We start from the raw sequence: 20596 nt of genomic DNA, 5'->3' as shown, positions 1-20596 counted from the left end.
TGTAGCTGAAGGGGACTTGATATTCCTTCCAGCCAGCTCTTCTCCTTTGCATACTAATGTGTTTGTTCATCAGAATGATTGTATTCGTCTTCTGAACAATTTCAGCATTACTTGCTGGGGTTGAGAGAGAGAGAGAAGGAAAGGATCATTTAGAAAGTAGGCCACATAAGGGACTCAATAAACACAAGTATCCAAATCCCATCTCCCAGTTTTTCTCCCACGCTGTCACTTAGTTTTCTGTCTCCACTGCCATTTTCTTTATAATCCAAATTCAAGTCCATCAAGATGAGGAGAGAGAGAGAAAAAAGAAAACCTGAAGCCAGACTTTGTGTATGTGCACTTGCTATTATTTCTATTAATAGGGCCTCCTTTGGCATAAAAAAGTTTAATGTCATCATAACCCTCAGAAACCGGTTTTGAATGTTGGATGAGGGAGCCCTTGGCCCATCTTGCAGGGCGAAGCACATGCCATCATTTAATGAACTGAGCTCCGCTTGCCTGCAAAGCACCCTGGGATCTCTCACTATTCCTTGAAGAAGGGGGATGGGAGTAGAGAGCAAAAGGAAGAGAAGGAAATAGAGGGCAGGAGGAAGTGAGAAATGAGATCGAGTGTAGGGCACAGAAGCTCGAAAATAAAGCTGAGGCGCTGGACAGGCCTGGATTGGCACCCCAGCTTAGGGCGGTGGCCTTTATAAAGTCATCTAACCTCATCAAATGAGAAAAGCACGATCCATGAAGCAGGACAGAGGGAGGATTAGAAATGAGCATGTTAAGTGCCTGCTCTCTAAATGCACAATAAATAATAACTAGTATTATTGGCTAAACATAAGCTGGTAAATGGGGGAGATTTCAACATGAGTTTTAGGAACAATCTTTTCCCCCAAGATAGAGAAACTCAAGTAATAAATAACATCATTTACTAAAATATTTTTCTGCACTGTCCACTGGATTAAATGGTATAAAACAATTGAGTGATTTATAAATATTTATAAGTCAACAACCAACAATTGCTGTCACATTTTTTCTTTCTGAAGTAAGAAATAAGATATGAAGCTATATCAATCTATTAAAGAAGTAATTTCTAGAACATGTGTACCACTCAGTGAAAAAGAATCTTTTTGTTTTGAACTCTGTGTTTATTTCCCTGTAATTTATTTTCCTGTAATTCCTTAGAATAATTTATATAATTAATCTAATAACATATGAGAATCAAAGGATACTACTATACATCACATTTCAATTTCTGTATGAACACAGTTTTCACTCCTCATTTTTCCCATTCAAAATCCAAAATTGAGCAATTACAGATTTCTATTCAAACATGTTCAATATTAAATATCCTACCTTTCAATATCAACATGCTTTCTATCAGAGATTTATGAGCTCAAGACCAAACAAGATATAAATAGCTTTATGTACAACTACTTAGTAATTTTATAATTGTGTTAGACTTTCACTGAGTGTCTAAAATAAAAGCAATGCAACCCTTACTTTAAAAACTGCGTCATTTAACTCTTTAGGATAAATTATTCGGTGTGAAATTGTTTTACAAAGTGTCTGTAACTTTCACCATGCTAACCAAATTCCTAGTTATTCTCTCCGTAGCTACACAGGAGGTGGTTCTGACTATATTTAGAGGCAACTCTTGTTCCCAGACATCTGGTATATAATTTACAGGGAGAGTCTGCCCTGTTGTAAACACCACATTGCTAGAGAAAAACACTCACGTTCTTATATCTATCCGATTGCGTAAGGTTTGATACCATACCTAAATCGCCATCTCCCCATGGCACTTCACACCAGCCACTGTCGAGGTAAATCCGACTCATACTCTTTTTTTTTTACCCGCAAGAAAAGAAAAAATCACTTGTCATTTGCTAGTTCTGTTCGGCCATTTTAAGGAGCTCCAAGCTCCTTGTAATATGACCAGCGACCTCCACAAAGAAAAACAGCTTTTGAAAATGTGATTTATTTTCAAAATTGCCTTTTCTTATCGACCACTCCTCTTTACTTGAGAAATTGCTGGTCTTAAATTATTTTTTTCTCTTTAAGGTATGTGCCCTGAATTGAAATAAAAGCACTACAATTAGACCTCTGTCCATGGCCATGGAAAAACCATTTTATTATTTAAAATGTCATTGTGGCTAGGGACCAGTGGCTTATGCCTATAATCCCAGCTGCTCTGGAGGCTGAGGCTGAAGGATCACTTGAGCCCAGGAGTTTGAGATCAGCCTGGGCAACATAGTGAGACCCCATCTTTGTAAAAAAAAAAAAAAAAAAGGAAAATAAAAAAAAAATTAGGGCCGGTGTGGTGGCTCACGCCTATAATCCCAGTACTTCGGGAGGCTGAGGCAGGTGGATGATGAGGTCAGAAGTTTGAGACCAGCTTGGCCAACATGGTGAAACCCTGTCTCTACTAAAGATCAAAAAATTAGCTTGGCATGGTGGCACATGCCTGTGATCCCAGCTACTTGGAAGGTTGAGGAAGGAGAATCACTTGAACCTGGAAGCTGGAGGTTGCAGTGAGCTGAGATTGCGCCATTGTGCTCCAGGCTGGGTGACAGGGCAAGACTCCGTTTCAAAAAAAACTAATTAAAAAAATAAAATAAAATTAGCTGGGCACAGTGGTATGTCCCCGTAAGTCCCAGTTACTGGGGAGGTCCTAAGATAGGAGGATTGCTGGAGCCCGAGTTTGAGGCTGCAGTGAGCTACATTCCCAATACTGCACTCCAGCTTGGGCAACAGAGTGAGATGCTGTCTCAAAAGAAAACAAAACAAATAAACAAAAAAGTCTTTACCCGCCCCCAAGCTTAGAACATACCATCAGCAGAAGCAGGATGTGGACTCAGTAGAGAGCCAGCTTAGCAATGGCGCAGAGTTTAGCCACACCTGGTCTTCCTCAGTGTTCTCAAAAGAGGAAAATTAGAAAACTAATTATAAGGTGAGGTAACAAGCAATGACATTTTCACATAATGATTTTTTCATTTCAGTAAAAAGGGCAGTGCCTTTTATAGATCTCTTACCTATGATATACGTACATACATACATACATATATTTATTTATTTATTTTTTGAGGCAGAGTTTTGCATTACCCAGGCTGGAGTGCAGTGGCGCGATCTTGGCTCACTGCAACCTCCACCTCCCAGGTTCAGGTGATTCTCCTGCCTCAGCCACCCAAGTAGCTAGAATTACAGGACTGTAGCTCCACACCTGTCTAATTTTTGTATATTTAGTAAGAGATGGAGTTTCACCATGTTAGTCAGGCTGGTCTCGAACTCCTGACCTCAGGTGATCTACCAGCCTCTTCCTCCCAAGGTGCTGAAATTACAGGTGTGGCCCCCATAAAATATTAAACAATCTGCACATGTACCCCAGAACTTAGAATATAATTAAAAAAAATATATTAAACCAACAATTGTCTTCACAATGGAGGTGGATTTACCACGAAGCCAATGACATACAAGTGCAGGAACCCCAATCTGCACAGGAGTCCTGGTCTAAGACTGTCCCTAATTTCATGTTACTTTTCTTAAGCCCCTTAAGTGTATACAGTATAAGCTTCAGCCCATCTCTACTCATAAGTTTATTTTTAAAAATTTTTTATTTTTATTTATATATTTATTTATTTATTTTGACAGAGTCTCACTCTGTTGCCCAGGCTGGTGTGCAGTGGCACTATCTCAGCTCACTGCAACCTCTGCCTCCTGGGTTCAAGCAGTTTTCCTGCTTCAGCCTCCCAAGTAGCTGGGACTACAGGCACATGCCACCATACTTGGCTGATTTTTTTTGTTTTTAGTAGAGATGCAATTTCACCATGTTGGCCAGGCTGGTCTTAAATGCCTGACCTCAGGCGATCCACCCACCGTGGCCTCCCAAAGGGCTGGGATTACAGGTGTGAGTCACCGCGCCCCAGGCGACTCACAAGTTTATAAGCAAATTAAAAATCACCAGGCATTTACCAGCCTTTATTATATACTTTCAGACAACCACAGAGCCTCAGAAATCCTTGAAACATGGTTGATAAGAGGGAAATAATGTCTGACAACTCAATACCTTTCTAAAACCCAACATCTTTCTCTTAAGTCAGCTCTTCCTTTTACATTTCTTTATTGGCTTAAACAGTGTTACCATTCCCCTCCATTGCTTCATAATAATAATATGGTCTCAAATTTAAGCACAATTATTTTCAAGGAAACTGCATATATTGAGTGTTTTATGTGTTTCTTTTAAAGGAGACCGTTAGTTTTGGCCCAGAGTTTTTGTTGTAGTTTCTTTCCCACCTTGAGTCCTCACCAACCAAGCTCAGTCTTTCATCTCTCAGCAATAACCCTTGAGGAGCTCCCTTCTAGTGCCAAGAGCATAAACAGTATCCACATGTTGATTAACCCAATGTTAGGTTTGGCTATTCAGCTTCTCCATTTGAATATCTAAATAGGTAATTCAACTGAGCATGTCCCAAACTGAACCCTTGATTTCGATACTCCTAACTTCTCCCAATCCACAAATGGCAACTCCACTCATCCAGGTGCTTCAAGGCCAAAACCCTTTGCATAAAATAATCCTTAGTTTCTCTCTATTTTTTCATGCCTGCCAGGCCCACACCAGGAAGTCATTTTGCCTCTATCATTTAAATGTATCCAAACTTTGATTGTATCTCAACCTCCACCGCTATACCCGTGCTCTGCCTGAAGTACTTCTCTCTGAGACACACATCACTTGTTCTCCACTTCAGTGCTCCCTGAAATATCACCTTATTAAAGAGGCCTTCCATGAAAACCTTCTATTAAAAAGTCCTCCCTGTCCCTTCCCCAGTATTCATTATCTTTGTCCTTTCCCCGCTCTACTCTTCTTCTCAGTGCTTATCACTAGAATGTAATACCTTAGAAAGGGAGACTCAGTTTATTTCATTTATTACCATAATCCCCAACACCTAGCACATCAATGAATGTTTGTTGCATGAATGAGTGCCCAAAGTCACATGAGGCGCAGAAGCACTTTAGAGCAGGGGTGTTCAGACCTCTCAAATAAATGGTTCTTAAATTGTGCCAAGCCTCTTACATCCCCCATTAAGGAGTCCTGAGAATATTTCCTTAAGCAATAATCTAACACCTCACATCCATCCACCATGTTATTCATTTATTAAATATCTGTGATGATCTACTGGGCCATGTTTGCCCTTCTAGGTGCTGGAGATATACAAAGTTGAATTAGGGTATGGTCTGCTTTCATTTCAATTCAGTTTGATCAATAACTTCCTAAATAATTTTCCTGACACCAGCCTACATCTCACCATTCTTTCCTGTATATTAGCCACTGAATTAAACTTCCACAAGCACCCAGAGTCCCAGCTAGCCCATTGAGTGGCATTCAGAAAATTAGAAAAAAAGGAGCTCCTTTCTTTTGACAGACTAGCTCCATGGTTGGTGCACATACCTGGGTGCACACGGCTGCCTTGAATGCACCTCTGGGAACTCATTACTTTCAGGCTGAAGAATCTAAACGGCTTCCCACTCAATACAGTCTAGCGATCTCACCCTGGAATTAGAGATTATCTACAATATGGATCAGATCTTCCTTTTTTGTTTTATGTTCTACTATTTACTACCCATATACAACCTCTGTTTAAGCTAATCTGGGGTGTTTGACAGATTCCCCAAAACAACTTTTTTCTGTCTTTTTTCTATACCATCTTCTCTGTTCAATTCTCTTTCCCATGTTGCATAGTAATTTATTGAGGTATATCTGTGTTCTTGTCCTCCTTGTCTTCCCTGCTCTGCTTACTGAAGCTTACAAAATCTAAGGAGCAGAAATGGCTGGAAGACAGTTTTCCTTAATGAAGAGGTACGTTTCTGGTAGGGGAAAAGTATATTAGCAGAGTGAGAAAGAAGGAGGGGAGAAGAGTAAGAAGAACAAATAAGTGGGAAGGAAAGACTGAGAGAGAAAGGGGTGAGAGAGAGAGGAAGAGAGCAATATAGATAGATGTTTTTCATACAAGTCCCGAATAATAGCAGGAACCTAGTAGGTCTTTGCTATGGCCATGGCTCTGAGAAGTGATAAGAACTCGAGGAACCAGACGGTTCTTAGGTTTCTGTGTTCTCGCATTCAGGACAGAGTTACATCCCTTAAATTTGGCGTGAAGGCAACAGATTTGCTGGACTGTTTGGCAAAGGATAAAAGAGGCTTAGTCAGCAGGTTTATCAGCAGGAAGCCCATGGAACGAAGAGCAGCTGTGCTCCTGAATGCATCAGGAACCAAGCACCAGCTGAACCAATATTCAGCTCCAACTCTTGCACAAGCTGCAAGGGAGAGGATGACAGGAAATACTATTGAAAAGATGGAATTCCCAGGCAGCCTGGTGGGAATGGGAGCTTGACGCCAGATTGAAATTGGATGTTAAACAAGTCTGTCAACTTTTGGCCATGTCAACTTGTGGAGTAAGATATTTTTCCTACTTGACTAGAATGTTTTCTCTCTCTTCTCTGCCCTACCCATATTGCAAAGCTTGGTGCAAAAGCTCCCTCTCCAAGAAAGCCTCTGATAATCATGCCGAATAAAATGCTCCCTCGTTTTTCTGTAATCCTCAGCTACCTGATGTGTGAGCACTTACTACGTGTGGCCTTCCTGGGTTGCAGGTATAGAGTCTGTAGACTCTTGGATCAGAGTCTCACTCACTTTTGTTCCACAGTGGGCATTTTCTAATTTCTCATTAAGAATCACCCCTAACTTCATTAGAACCTGTCTGAGTGGCTGTGTGGAGCTTAAAATCAAGGGCTGTGAAAGGCATATCCGAATTGGACTCCTGACTCTAACACATATTTGCTAACTCCATCTCTTTAAATTGCTAAGTGTCAGTTTCCTCATCTATAAAATGGGGACAATCATATTTACGTGTTCTAGTTGTTGCAAGGGTTACACGGGTATGAGATGTGTCTAACACAAATTGTGTCCTTGATAAAGCCAACGTTATTATTTCCACGGGATTAGGACTTAGGGGAATTAAATGACTTGCCTCAAGTTACAACCAATAACTGACAAAGCCGGGAAGCAAACTCGGTTCTTTTGAGTGTCCAGTTGAAATTTTAGGGTACAATATTCTCTTTTCAAACCTAGAACTCATAGGGCACCTAGTGGACTGTTTTCTTTTCTTTTCTTTTTTTTTTTTTTTTTTTGAGATGGAGTTTCGCTCTTGTTACCCAGGCTGGAGTGCAATGGCGCGATCTCGGCTCACCGCAAGCTCCGCCTCCTGGGTTCAGCCAATTCTCCTGCCTCAGCCTCCTGAGTAGCTGGGATTACAGGCACGCGCCACCATGCCCAGCTAATTTTTTGTATTTTTAGTGGAGACGGGGTTTCACCATGATGACCAGGATGGTCTCGATCTCTCGACCTCGTGATCCACCCACCTCGGCCTCCCAAAGTGCTGGGATTACAGGCTTGAGCTACCGCGCCCGGCTAGTGGACTGTTAATCCATAAGGAGTCCATAGTAAATATAACTAACAGACTAGACAAGTGAAGAGTTAGTTCAACAAAAGAAAGAGCTGTGGAATTGTCTTTTCTATATTTTGATATAAGCATATGTATTTTTGAAATAGTAGCAAAACACAGCAACACAGCATTATTAGCCAAAATGCTTGATTATAAAAGTTGTACATTAGATGAAAAATTTAAAATACACAAGAAATCATAAGACTTATTTCTAAATATAACCATTACAAACATTTTAGGGTGTATCTTTCCAACTTTTTTCTAAACACGTAGTTTTAATCAAGATACAATCATACTTTTCATGATGTTTTTAACCAATTTGTTTTCTTTTAAGATATCTCATGGTCATTGTTCTATGTGAAAAAACATAGTTCTACCACAGGTGATTATGATATACTGATATGTATTGACTTGTATAGCTAGAGCATTCTGAATTTATTTATTTAATCATCTACCAAATGATGTTTAGGTGGCTTTTAGTTTCAGGAAATCAGACATTATTACTTATCTTTGTGAATAATTATCTGCTTGGGGTAAATTCCTAAAATTTTGACATACATCATCAAATTACCTCTAGTAAGACTGATCCTATTTACATTCTCATTAACAGCACTGGGAAATGTAAAGCTAAATCGAGTAAAATTTGCTAAGACCTCACTTTTTTTTCCTTTTAAATCAATGCATGGGGATATTTCTTTTTTATTACATTTTTTTCTTCTTCTTTTAAAAAACAGAATCTTGCTCTGTCATCCAGGGTGGAGGGCAGTGATGTGATCATGGCTCACTGCCGCCTCCAAATCAGCCTCAAGCAATCCTCTGGCCTCAGCCTCCTGAGTCACTGGAATAACAGGTATGTGCCACTGGGCCCAGCTCTGTATTTTCAGTATATTTAAGCCATGCCAAAGAAGAGAGTACACAAAATTGGATTTTTAACATAAAAGGATCGCTTATTTTCAATTTCCTTTAGAGTCTCTATCTGCATTGAAGATATGTGAGATTCATCCAGGTGAATTAGTTTATTTTGCCATCGCCACAGTTCTAGTATGTCGCTAATGCCTGTGGTTTAGTGCACAGTTAGTAATCTACCCTTCCTTTAAGAAATGACAGCATTGTCTTTATTTCTGTAATATTGCATTCCTTCTGGACTTCAAGGGTCACGAAGTGATGAGACTATTTATTGCTGCTCCCCACCTCCAGCACAGTGCCTAGCACACAGTCAGCACTGGGATGAACATTTATTGAATTGCTGAATTGTCTTCTTTGTAGTCAACCACTTTTTTCCTTGCTAGTATATTTCTCAATTTTGTTGTTAATTAGGTTGCCAAAAGTAATAAAAAGGAAACACATATTGGGGTGGGGAGTAGGGATCCAGTTGCTTTCTCAATTTTTGAAAGAAATTAAAGTATTTTATACTATTTGAAAGTAGACTTTGTATGTTTGAAAAACAATCATTTATAAATAATATCCTTCAAGCTCCAGCTATTACATAGTAAATATAACTCTTACAGTCATGGGAGTCAGACATCATTTATCTCTGAATCTGCATTTTCAACACCTAAGTCTATCATCTACCATACTGGTGTTCTACTCAAACTTATGCCAATGTATGGATATTCTTTTTTAAAAATAATTCCTCCTCTTTGGTACTGTGCTCATTCTCCTTTATATCTGTTATATTTTTCTATGATTATAACTAATGACTTCTTGTCAGAACACTTTAAGGAAGTTGCTCTATTCATTTCCTTGCCTAAATGATCCTCCTACTTGACGTGTAATTTACATGATTTAAAATTTCCATATTGCCTGTAAACAGTCTTTTCCTGCTTAATAGCCTCTTTCCTTATTTCCATACCAACTTAGAAACACCTGCTGAAACAGAAAGATAAACAAGCCAGAGTCTAAGAGTTTGCCGTCATGTTTAATATACAGTCATAAGAATGAGTCAGCGGATGCAGTTTCCATACACAAAAAGGCGAGAATACAGAGCATTCCTTTGCCATGCCATACATGTGCATTTCAATCCGCATTCTGGAAAGCAGCCCACAGTTTAAAGTTAGTATTTGCAAAAAACAGGCCAATATGGTTTATTTCAGGACACCAACAGATTTGAAATGGCTGCTCTACTAACCTTGACTGGTCAGAATACCCCAGCTAGCTTTTCGTTTAGAAGAACATTCCTCTATACTCACTAGCCTTCTTTTCGGGAGGACCTGCTTAGTGCAGGTCCTTTCAACAGCAATATCTGTGGACATAGTTTGGTTGACGTTTTTGTCTGTGACAACCAGGTGTCATAAGTGCAAGTGCTCTAGCAAGAAGAAATATCAGCGTCTGGATTTCTAACTATGTTCTCCTTCCCTTTAGACTTTCACTAGGATTCCTGTGTGCTCACTGGAGAATGTCTTCAACATTGAACTCGATTCAGAAACACTTGGAGCAGGGCTGGTAGGTGCCATGTGGGGAATGGGCCAGAAATGCTGGAGCATTTTCTATTTTTAAATCGGAGACATGCTGCAGCCGGAAGTCTTTAACTATTTGTGTGATATAGAAAGTACAAAATGGGTATAATTGCTTTTCCTAGTCGAAACAGAATAGAAATGAGCTCTGTCGTGAAAGAAGAAAGCCTATTTACATAACCTACAAATCAATCAAATGTGAAATCGCCTGTTGATAATGACTGCAGACAGAATACTGCAGCCAGAAAGCTCAGTAGTGATCAGTGACTAGGTCAGCTTTTCTCCTTCATCCTCAGGAATAAGTATTAGATGTGCATTAGGTCTGGGCATGGTGGCTCACACCTGTAATCCCAGCATTTTGAGAGGTCGAGGCAGGTCAATCACCTGAGGTCAGGGTTTAGAGACCAGGCTGTCCAACATGGTGAAACCCCATCTCTACTAAAAATACAAAAATTAGGTGCACTTGGTGGCAGGCGCCTATAGTCCCAGCTACTCAGGAGGCTGAGGCAGGAGAATCACTTGAACCCAGGAGGTGGAGGTTGCAGTAAGCCAAGATCGTGCCATTGAATTCCAGCCTGAGCAATAGAGGAAGACTGCATCTCAAAAAAAAAAAAAAAAATGTGCATTAGGGTCAGCTGGTAGCCAGCTCATGGTTTCATTTTGCAAGGCTCTAAGTTTAGAATTGGCTTCAGCACAAAATCACAGTCCTCTTATTTATATAGGCACAGCTCACTATTGTGATTTTTCTAGAGGTCATTTCTAAATCAAAAGACGTCAGCAGTCAATTTAAGTACAGCTGAGATTTTTCACCCTAAAAGGCAGAGGAAAGGGTAGTTGGCAAGATGAAAGGAAAAACCAAACATGCGCCTGGTATTTTTCGCTGGCCTGTAAAGTTGAAAAAGGCACACAGTCTATGATGGGATCAAGAGCAGTGACTGAACTACGACAGGACTCCAAGGATTAAGTGAGCTGGTGATCACGTTACAGAGTTTTAACATACTGACATCTGTCTTGCTGAAAAATGGCGACAGATCCTGTTTTCTATCTTTCTTCATCCGTATTTTTAAGGTTCTACCTTCTGCTAGTACATGGAAGGAAAAAAGATACCGGGGTTACTGTCTTCATGTAACAAGTTAAATAAAAGAAAAAACATTTGTATGACTATAATTCTTTCCTATGCACTACCCTATTAACATTTGCTGCCATATTACATTGCCAATGTTTACCTCAAGTTTTCACTAACGAATACCAGGCATATCTCCTCCTTATCTTGAATTAAGTTCTAATCCTACCAGCTGTTTGTGTGACCTGGGGCAAGTAGCTTAGTGACACCATAGTTTCCTTGTCTATAAAATGAGGAGCTTGGATGTGACCTGATTCTATGACTAACACACAAAGGGAAAGTGAGTGTGTGGGCTGTAGACATATTATATTACCACAGAAGAGGCTAGATAGTCCCAGTGAAACTGAAACTCAGAGCCAGCTCGGCCTAGGATTTGGATGGGTGGCACATCCCTCGGTGAACTTAGGAAAGACTGAAGGGGCCTGTTCAGTCCAGTAATATTTACATGAAGCATTTGTCATTAACCACTGGCTCTTTGTCGCCTGGTTTGTACTCATAAGGGGAGTGTCATAATCTACCCAAACCATACAGTAAAAGTGCATTTAAGTTTTTGTTTGAAGTTAAATTAATTAAAAGAAGTTTCCATTTTAAGTGTATGCTTATTATTATATAATAACAGAAGCTTTATGCTTTTGTTGTTATGGAATAAATATAGGAAGTTTTATCATAAGTGCTGTAGCAACTTTTGTTCTAAAAACAATTTTAGACACTGTGTATTATAATGATCTATTTCTATGCCCGTCTGCCCCACTGGGTGGTGCATTTTGATCACAGGGACCGAGTATGCAGTTGTTACTGCACAGAGCTAGGCACTGTACCTCTTAAGCCGTGGGCACTAAAAAGGTTGCTAAAGAGTAATTTGAATGTAGAATTTCCTAAAATGCGTTAAGAAGGCTTTCTGTAGTCCTTGATGGTAGTAACAAATTTCCAGGACAATGGGGAAAAAATAAGTCATTGGATTTGACCATAACTCACGCTTACGGAACTAGGATATGTGCCGGATGGAAGGTGGAATGAGGGGAACCTTGCATTTTTTAAATTCTTTTAAAATTTTTAAATGAATCAAAAGTAAAAGTAATTTTAAAAAATGACTCCATGGAATAGGGGGAAAATGGTATGGTTAATTCACTAGAAAATAATAAGGAACAGAAGAGTGAATAGATTAAGTGTGCTCAGTGTACGTTCCGTGTGCTCAGTTGGATGGTTTTATAAAAATAAATGCACAGTGAGTGAACGTGTTAGGGACAGAATTGTTTAAATGCCGGGTATCTATGACTGTACAAGTAAGAGAGCACTGTGAAATATCAAGATCTATAGAAGAATATTAAGCCATGTGAGCGGGCAGAAGTTTTAAAGAGAACCAGCATCAGATAAAACACTAGAAAAAAATAACAAAAATTATATTCCATAGAAGATAATGAACTCTGAATTACTATGGCTCAGAAAAAGCATCTAAGATATACCATAGATGAGAGATGGCCTAATGTTACTAGCGACAAGGACGAAAATAAAAGTTGAACCTTGTAGGATGTGACACAAAGGCAATTCTCTCTCCAGGGACTATATTGTATTTCCATTTTAACCATTGCTAATGTCCCTGTAAACATGGTGACCTATGTCTGGTTTGGTCACTAGTCCTCAGAGGGAAAGTGATATTAAAGCTGGAAAAGTTTCAAAGAAGGCCCCTGGAAATCATCAAAGACATGAAGATACTTCTGCAGCAGAGAAATCTTAATACTTTTAGATGTTTCAAACTGGAAAGTTGAAATCGAAGAGGCTTTATGACAGAAAGCTACATAATTATGGAAGGCATATTTAAGAGTGAATGAGCGTTTTCAAGAAATTCTGAAAAGCTACAAAGCAAGATCACCTTCTGACAATTTTTAAAGCTAAATTTGGCCTACACAACCAATCACAAACTTAGAGCACTCATTGCTTCCAAGAAATGGTATTTAGATGAATTAAGAAATGAGTGATCCACAGATGTGGATGTTTGAGGCTATATTCCTGAGTTAGGCAGCTTAAAAGTAATTGTTTCTCCATCATCAGAAAAAGAACATCAGGATAAATATATTACTGCTTGGATTTGGGTTGGCAGTTTTCCTGATTTTTTTACTACAAAAATTTCAAACTTATGTGCACATCCATACACAGGGTCAACAACTATCAACTTACAGCTAGTCTTATGTAACCCACTGACTTCCCCACAAACACTCCTAGGATTATTTTGAAGCAAATCTCAGTATATCATTTCATCCATAAATATTTTAGTACGTATCTTGAAAAGATGAGCATTCTTTATAACTGCAATATCATAATCGCAAAAACAGCAATGCCATAATATTAACAAATACAGATTGATAATTTTTATTTTTTGAAGAGCAGCTCAGTTCACAAACTGCCTTCACTAATGATACTTAAATTGGTACAACTTTTAAATCCTTTTTCTAGGGGCCAAAGTCTGTGATCATCTTTTCATTTCTGAATGTCTTTTTAAAAAGTGTAAGATTTCCAACCTTAGAAAAACTGATTTTTTTTTTTTTTTTTTTTTTTTTTTTTTAGACAGAGTTTCGCTCTTGTTATCCAGGCTGGAGTGCAATGGCGAGATCTCGGCTCACCGCAACCTCCACCTCCTGGGTTCAGGCAATTCTCCTGCCTCAGCCTCCCGAGTAGCTGGAATTACAGGCGTGCACCACCATGCCCAGCTAATTTTTGTATTTTTAGTAGAGACGGGGTTTCACCTTGTTGACTAGATGGTCTCGATCTCTTGACCTCGTGATCCACCCGCCTCAGCCTCCCAAAGTGCTGGGATTATAGGCGTGAGCCACCGCGCCCAGCCGCTCCATTTTATTTTTTATTCTACTTTACTTAAACATGAATACCTAAATCTGTTGGCCTAATGGTAGTGAGTGAGGGCAGATGAGGTCTGAGGGTGAGCCTAACATAAGCATCTTGGGGAAGACCTGAGCAATTGTTATCCAATAGTTAACCTTTGTTTCAAGGGTCATTCACTTCTTATATAAAGTTTGCTGGGAAACCTACAGATGTCAATCTTGTGGTGTGTGAACTCTCTCCACTCCTACAGGAGAGAATAGAGTGTTTAGGAAAGGCTACAAGGGTCTGAAAAAAGTAACAATTAGAGAAAATATGGTTGGAACTGGGTGGTTGGAATTGAATGGTTAGAAAAAGATACAACGCTCTGAAAAATCACAATTGGAGAAAATGTGATTGAGATTATTACAAAACCCCACATATATACCATCAGGTCTAAATACTATAGTGAACGATGTTTTATTAGTATGTGTGTGCAAGGCTTTGAGAATAAATGTTTTCAACTTTATCAACTTTGGTAAAAGTAAAAACACTGTAAGCATAGTATCAAATCCATGGATTCTGAGGAGATGAAGAAGGCTGGTATCTTTAGTAGTGTAGAGTGATCTTGGAATATAAAGAATTTCTTCAGGTTGAATTACCTGGAAGTTTGTCACTGACTGACTCAGGTTCCTGAACTATGACACATGAATATGTGGGCTAAGGAATAGTTTCTCTTGATAAATAAATTATTAACAAATAAAAAATTAAAGTAATGTCATATGGTTTCACAAAACACATTTTTATTATAGATCCTAAAACAAAATGAAGAAGGCCTTCTGTTGAGGAAAATATATCTATCCCCAATGTCCAGGAAACTGAACCAAAATAAAGAGTACTTCTTCTTTAGCTGTTACTTAACGATGACTGCTATCCTACTCAAATGTTTGTTAATATTGAGAGCTAAAAGTTCTGAAAATGTTAAAACATCTTGTATAATGTTAGAAAAGGTATTCTGCTTTGGAATTATTTTAAACTACACTGAATAACACTGATGATTTCGTTAAAGGCACAAATAATTCCTCCATGTGGAAAGAAATAAAGTGCCATTTTAATTCAAAATATGTAAATCCTTAAATCATCAGGGACAATCATAAACTGTATCAAAGTATATTACTTTTTATTTGTGTAATGAATGAACGAGGTGAAATATCAGTCATTCATTTATCCATTCATTCAATATATATTAAGTGTCTACCATGTGTTATGTCCTGGGGACACAAAGGTGAAAAGAGAGTTGCTGCCCAGTAAAACTTTAAGCTCTAGGGAGACTTTTTAGAATTGTATGAACCTTTGTCATTGTAAGCCATTTTCATAAGCCTGAGAGTCAAAGGTTCTCAGAGTCATAACAAACTCAATAAATCCCTATAGTTAGGTTGTAGGGATGGCCCCTTAACTGCGAACATTGTTCACAAAATATTTGATTTACATATAACTGATGGTAAATAAATTTTAAGTAGCACCCTAAAACAGTGAGTCCCAAAACAGAGAACATTACATTATTATAGACAGTATATTTTCATACTAAGATTTTTATGCTGCACAAAAGAATACTGTTGAAAAGAAAGGCAAAAACTATTTTTGATATTGTTATTCTTAATATGGTATCCTTGAAAGCCTTTGGCGGGCATGTAGACTGTAAAATTAACAAATTTTGGCTGGATGTGGTGGCTCAGGCCTGTAATCTCAGCACTTTGGGAGGATGAGGCAGGCAGATCACCTGAGGTCAAAAGTTCAAGACCAGCCTGATCAACATGGTAAAACCCCATCTCTACTAAAAATACAAAAAGTAGCCGGACACGGTGGTGCACGCCTGTCACCCCAGCTACTCAGGAGGCTGAGACATGAGAATCTCTTGAACCAGGAGGCAGAGGTTGCAGTGAGCTGAGATCGTGCCACTGCACTTTAGCCTGAACGGCAGAGGGAGAATCTGTCTCAAAACAAACACACATACACACACACACACACACACACACACACACAAAACAAAACACAAAATTGTTTCATGTCTTTGATATGAAAAATATTAAAAAGAAAGATGCCATTGTAAAGAAAAAAAATAAACAAGGAAAATCTAACCCAAAATATTGATTCTATTTTTGAAAACAGGACTTGACATATCTGCGGATCTCTGCTGAACATATAATATTTAGAAGAAAATAATATACTTCTTTAAAAATGCCAATTTTATTTGTAACCAAAATACATAGCTAATTTTATTTGTAACCTAAATATATAGAAATAAAAGTAACTATCATTGATGTCACCATTTCTTATAAATTACACTTGCATCAGCAATTTAACTACATTTGATATAACAAATGACTTTACATATAGCCATAAATAGAACTACTCATTCCCACATGGTGTAGTTGATAGGAGCCTCATCCCGTCAATCAAACTGCCAAAGGTGGGTCGATATCCCAGCTCAACCAAATATTAAATTTGTTACCTTGAAAAAAATTACTTAATTTGTTTGTGCTTTAATATCATTATCTGGAAAATAGGGTTAACAACAGTACCTACCTCAGAAAATTTCTGATTATTATATAACTCTGCAGAATTAGTATATTAATCAAAACACTGCCTGGTATGCAGTTAGTCCTCAATTAATGTTAGCTTATGGCATTATTCCTATTAGTGATATAATGTCGCTATAAATGCACCATTCATGCTTTCTTCATCTAAGTTTATCTTTCTACTGATGGATAAAGTTAAAAAGTCACAGCTCTGATGCACTGAAGTTATTGTTAAACCCCACAAATTTTCATGGTTCATTGTCACTTGGTGCCTATGGCGTACACAAAACAGGATCTTGGCATACTAGGGGAAGTTTGCCCCTTTCTAAGCAAAATAAAATAAAGAAGAAACCAAACAAACAAAGCAAGCAAACAACAGCCCATGAAAATGAAACAACCACCAAAAAACCCCGCAACTTTGTGAGAGCTGTGGACTCAAAACACATCAAACTTACATCATGGGTGTGTCTACCAGCAGCAAAGAAATAAACGCTGATTAACATCGTATAATATAACAGACCAGCCATTTTCATGTAACAGTCAAAAAACTTAGAGGGAAAGTACTTAAAATAGTAGAAATAAGAAAATTAAAAAATAAAGGATCTGGAAGAAGCCACAGATTTTGAAATGGTTTGAAGCTGCAGTACCCGGGAAGCACAGAAGTCTCTGGAATATCCTTATCAGTCGTCCCCGGGTTCTCAAAGCTGTTGCCAGTGATAAGGAAGCCAGATGATAGGCCCTAGGCACAAGTTTCCGGGGTTGCTGGGTTGAATGCAACACTTTTACTTGAGTTTCCCCCTAGATTAATTCCAGATTAATAGACAAAGTACTTAGTACAGTTCTTTTATTTCTTCTCTTTGCTTTTTTGTTTTTTGACATGGAGTCTCGCTCTGTCGCCCAGGCTGGAGTGCAGTGGCACATCTTGGCTCACTACAACCTCCACCTCCTGGGTTTAAGGGATTCTCTTGCCTCAGCCTCTTGGGTAGGTGGGATTACAGGCACCCGCCACCGTGCCTGGCTAATTTTTGTATTTTTAGTAGAGACAGGGTTTCACCATGTTGGTCAGGCTGGTCTCGAACTCCTGACCTCATGATCCGCCCACCTTGGCCCCCCAAAATGTTGGGATTACAGGTGTGGGCCACCATGCTCAATCAATACAGTTCTTAAATGTATAATAATGTACTATCATGTCTTATGCTGAAAATGCTTTGATAAATTAAATTGTCATTACCTCAAGGTTTTCAGATGTTGATGTGAAAATGTGTATAATTTAATCCACCACTTAATCATGTCACTGTCTCTTCAGATTTTCCCTGACTATGCCTATATTCATTTATTTCCAATACCATCATACTTGAATCAAGGGCCTAAGCCAAGTTGCCAGAAATATTATAAAGCTCACTAACTTTTCTCCTCACATGCATTCTGGCTTTCATCTGATCCATTCTTTCTTTATTCATTAGGTGATATATCTGAGATTTGCTTCAAAATAATCCCAGGTAACTTTGACAGGTTTGATTGTGTTCTACAAAACTAGTTTGTAGCTCCTAATATAGTATTCTTTTTCGGCTCAACTAATGGGACAGGATATTATTTCAAACGGGATGCATAATAGATTTCTTAGAAAGCTGATTCTTCACGTTGGATTTGATTTGTTGATATTTTATTTAAGATTTTGCAGCGATATTCATGAGTGAAATTGACCTATAATCTTCCTTTCACATAGTTACCTTTCATATTCTTGTAATGTATCGTTAAGGTTTGATCACTCTGGATGCTATAGAACAAGAGATTTATTGTACCAGTTGTATCTTCTACATTTGCAGAAGCTGATTGATAAGTTCCTGTGAGACTGTTGTCTTTGTATCTGATGCTATGCTTGAAGTCAATATAGGCTGCCTCTCTGGCAGTCAGTAATAGAGCTGACTGAGAAATGGTCTGGGAAGAGCAATGATCTGGAACCTATGGGGAAAAATCACGAATGTGTCTGTCTATCGCTATCTTTGTCCTCAATGATGTAGATGACGTAAGGAGAAAAGGGTGGCCTTCACCGCAAAACTGCACATATTAGTTGGCCTGGGACCGAAGAGGGTCAAAGGGGAAGACCTGGTGGGACGAGGACCAGCTTTACCTCTGCATGTTGCTAAATGACCAGTGATATGTGCAAGCACCCAGCACCTGGTACCCTACACCAAAATTCAGAATCCCAGTGGCAGCTTCCTCACACTGCCATCCACCTCTTATATTACCTTTTCTTCCAGCCAATCTCACTGGAAACAACACAAAAAAGGGAAACAGTTTGCAACATAACCAAGCTGACACAACATGGAGCCACCACAGATGACAGGATTACCTACACTTGACTTCGTCACAGGAGTTGGGGACTAGTCTCTTGTTTTTTCTGTTTTTGTGGCTCACATACTGAAATGCTTGGTAAAAGTCACTAGTAAAATAATCTGCTCTTGGAGTTCTTTTGAGCAATTTTTAAATCTATTTATATTATACATACACGTATTTGAATTTACAACTATTTAGGTTCTCCCTTCTAAACTCAGCTTCGATTGGTTGTGTTATTTAGAAAATTGTCCATTTGTCCAAATAGTCAAAATTATTGGCATTCTATTGTCCTGTAATAACAACTCACTGTAAAAATCTCAGCGATATCTGCTATTATATTCTCTTACTCATTCCAGCTGTGGTTTATTCGCAGCTCTTTTACAATCACAAGTTTGGACACAGGTTTGCTAATCATACTCTTCTTTCAAAGAACAATCTTTTGGCTTTGTTGATTCTTCCTGTCTTCATTGTTCACTTTAACAAATTTCTGGGCCGGGCGCGGTGACTCAAGCCTGTAATCCCAGCACTTTGGGAGGCCGAGGCGGGTGGATCACGAGGTCAAGAGATCGAGACCATTCTGGTCAACATGGTGAAACCCCGTCTCTACTAAAAATACAAAAAATGAGCTGGGCATGGTGGCACGTGCCTGTAATCCCAGCTACTCGGGAGGCTGAGGCAGGAGAATTGCCTGAACCCAGGAGGCGGAGGTTGCGGCGAGCCGAGATCACACCATTGCACTCCAGCCTGGGTAACAAGAGTGAAACTCTGTCTCAAAATAAATAAATAAATAAATAAAATAAACAAACAAACAAAAAAATAAATAAATAAATTTCTGTTTGCAGTTTTCTTATTTTCTTTATAATTTGTGGAAGGTGATTGTTCTGTTCTTTACGTAATTTTGATTTCTTGACCCACGAGTTACTTTAAAATATTTTTTTCTTAACTTCCAATTTTTTTTCTAATTACATTTTGGTAATAATTTCTCCTTTAAAATTACTGATACCAGTTATATGTTCCATATCAGAGGTCAGCAAACTACAGCTCAGGGGCCAAATTTAGCCTATCACCTGTTTTTGTAAACAAAGTTTTATTGTAACAGAACTAAACTCAATTGTTTATATATTATCTATATTTTCTTTTACATAACATCTATAAAGTTGAAACTATACTCAACTAGTTCTACAAAGTTGACTCATGAGACTAAAATATTTACTCTTTAATCTTTTACAGGAAAAGTTTGCCAACCTCTGGACTTTATAATATTAGTCACTTAAAATTTACTGAGACATGCTTTATGGTCCTGTGTATACTTAACTTTTATAAATGTTTAAAATGTTCATGAAAGGAATGTGGACATGAAGTTCCATATATCAATTAGGTCTACCTTTTAAAGTTCCCCTACATGTTTATATAATCTGCATGTTTGTCTGCTTAACCAATCAACTACTAAGATAATTCGATTAAAATTTTTCTCCTTAAAAATTAGGGCAATTTGTGAATTTTGTATTTTAAAGCAATTTTAATATGTGAATAAGAATTTTTACAGCTTTTTACTAAATGCAACCTCTTATCATTACACAGTGGCATCTAGTAGTTTTTGGGTTTTTTTTTTTCTTTTTTTTTGAGACAGGTCTCACTCTGTTGCCGAGGCTGGAGTACAGTGGAACAGTCTTGGCCCACTGCAATCTCCGTCTCCCAGGTCCAAATGATCCTCCCACCTCAGCCTCCAGAGTAGCTAGTATTACAGGCATGTGCCATCATGCCTGGCTAATATTTTGTATTTTTGGTAGAGACGGGGTTTCACCATGT

The 20596-nt window shown here is 38.5% G+C and overlaps 1 protein-coding gene across 6 annotated transcripts in view; it reads right to left on the bottom strand.

The window, feature by feature from the left end:
* ASB5 (ankyrin repeat and SOCS box containing 5) overlaps positions 1–20596 on the bottom strand; it is a 115815-nt gene that overhangs the window by 15592 nt on the left and 79627 nt on the right. The window contains exon 1 of one of the 6 annotated variants that reach the window (XM_035292601.3): positions 9613–9814. The exons of 4 other annotated variants lie outside the window; for them this stretch is intronic. In XM_035292601.3, coding sequence (XP_035148492.1) covers positions 9613–9736 — 124 coding nt within the window. In that variant the 5' untranslated portion in view covers positions 9737–9814. Of the gene's footprint in view, positions 1–1768; positions 1909–9612; positions 9815–20596 lie in introns of those variants that run through there. One more of the 6 variants, XM_008992431.5, reaches the window with a different exon arrangement.

The sequence above is a fragment of the Callithrix jacchus genome, chromosome 3 (genome assembly GCF_049354715.1).
Source record: "Callithrix jacchus isolate 240 chromosome 3, calJac240_pri, whole genome shotgun sequence".
Taxonomy (NCBI): Eukaryota; Metazoa; Chordata; class Mammalia; order Primates; family Cebidae; genus Callithrix; species Callithrix jacchus.
Note: the sequence above shows the minus strand (reverse complement) of the source record. Positions and strands in the feature narration are given on the sequence as shown.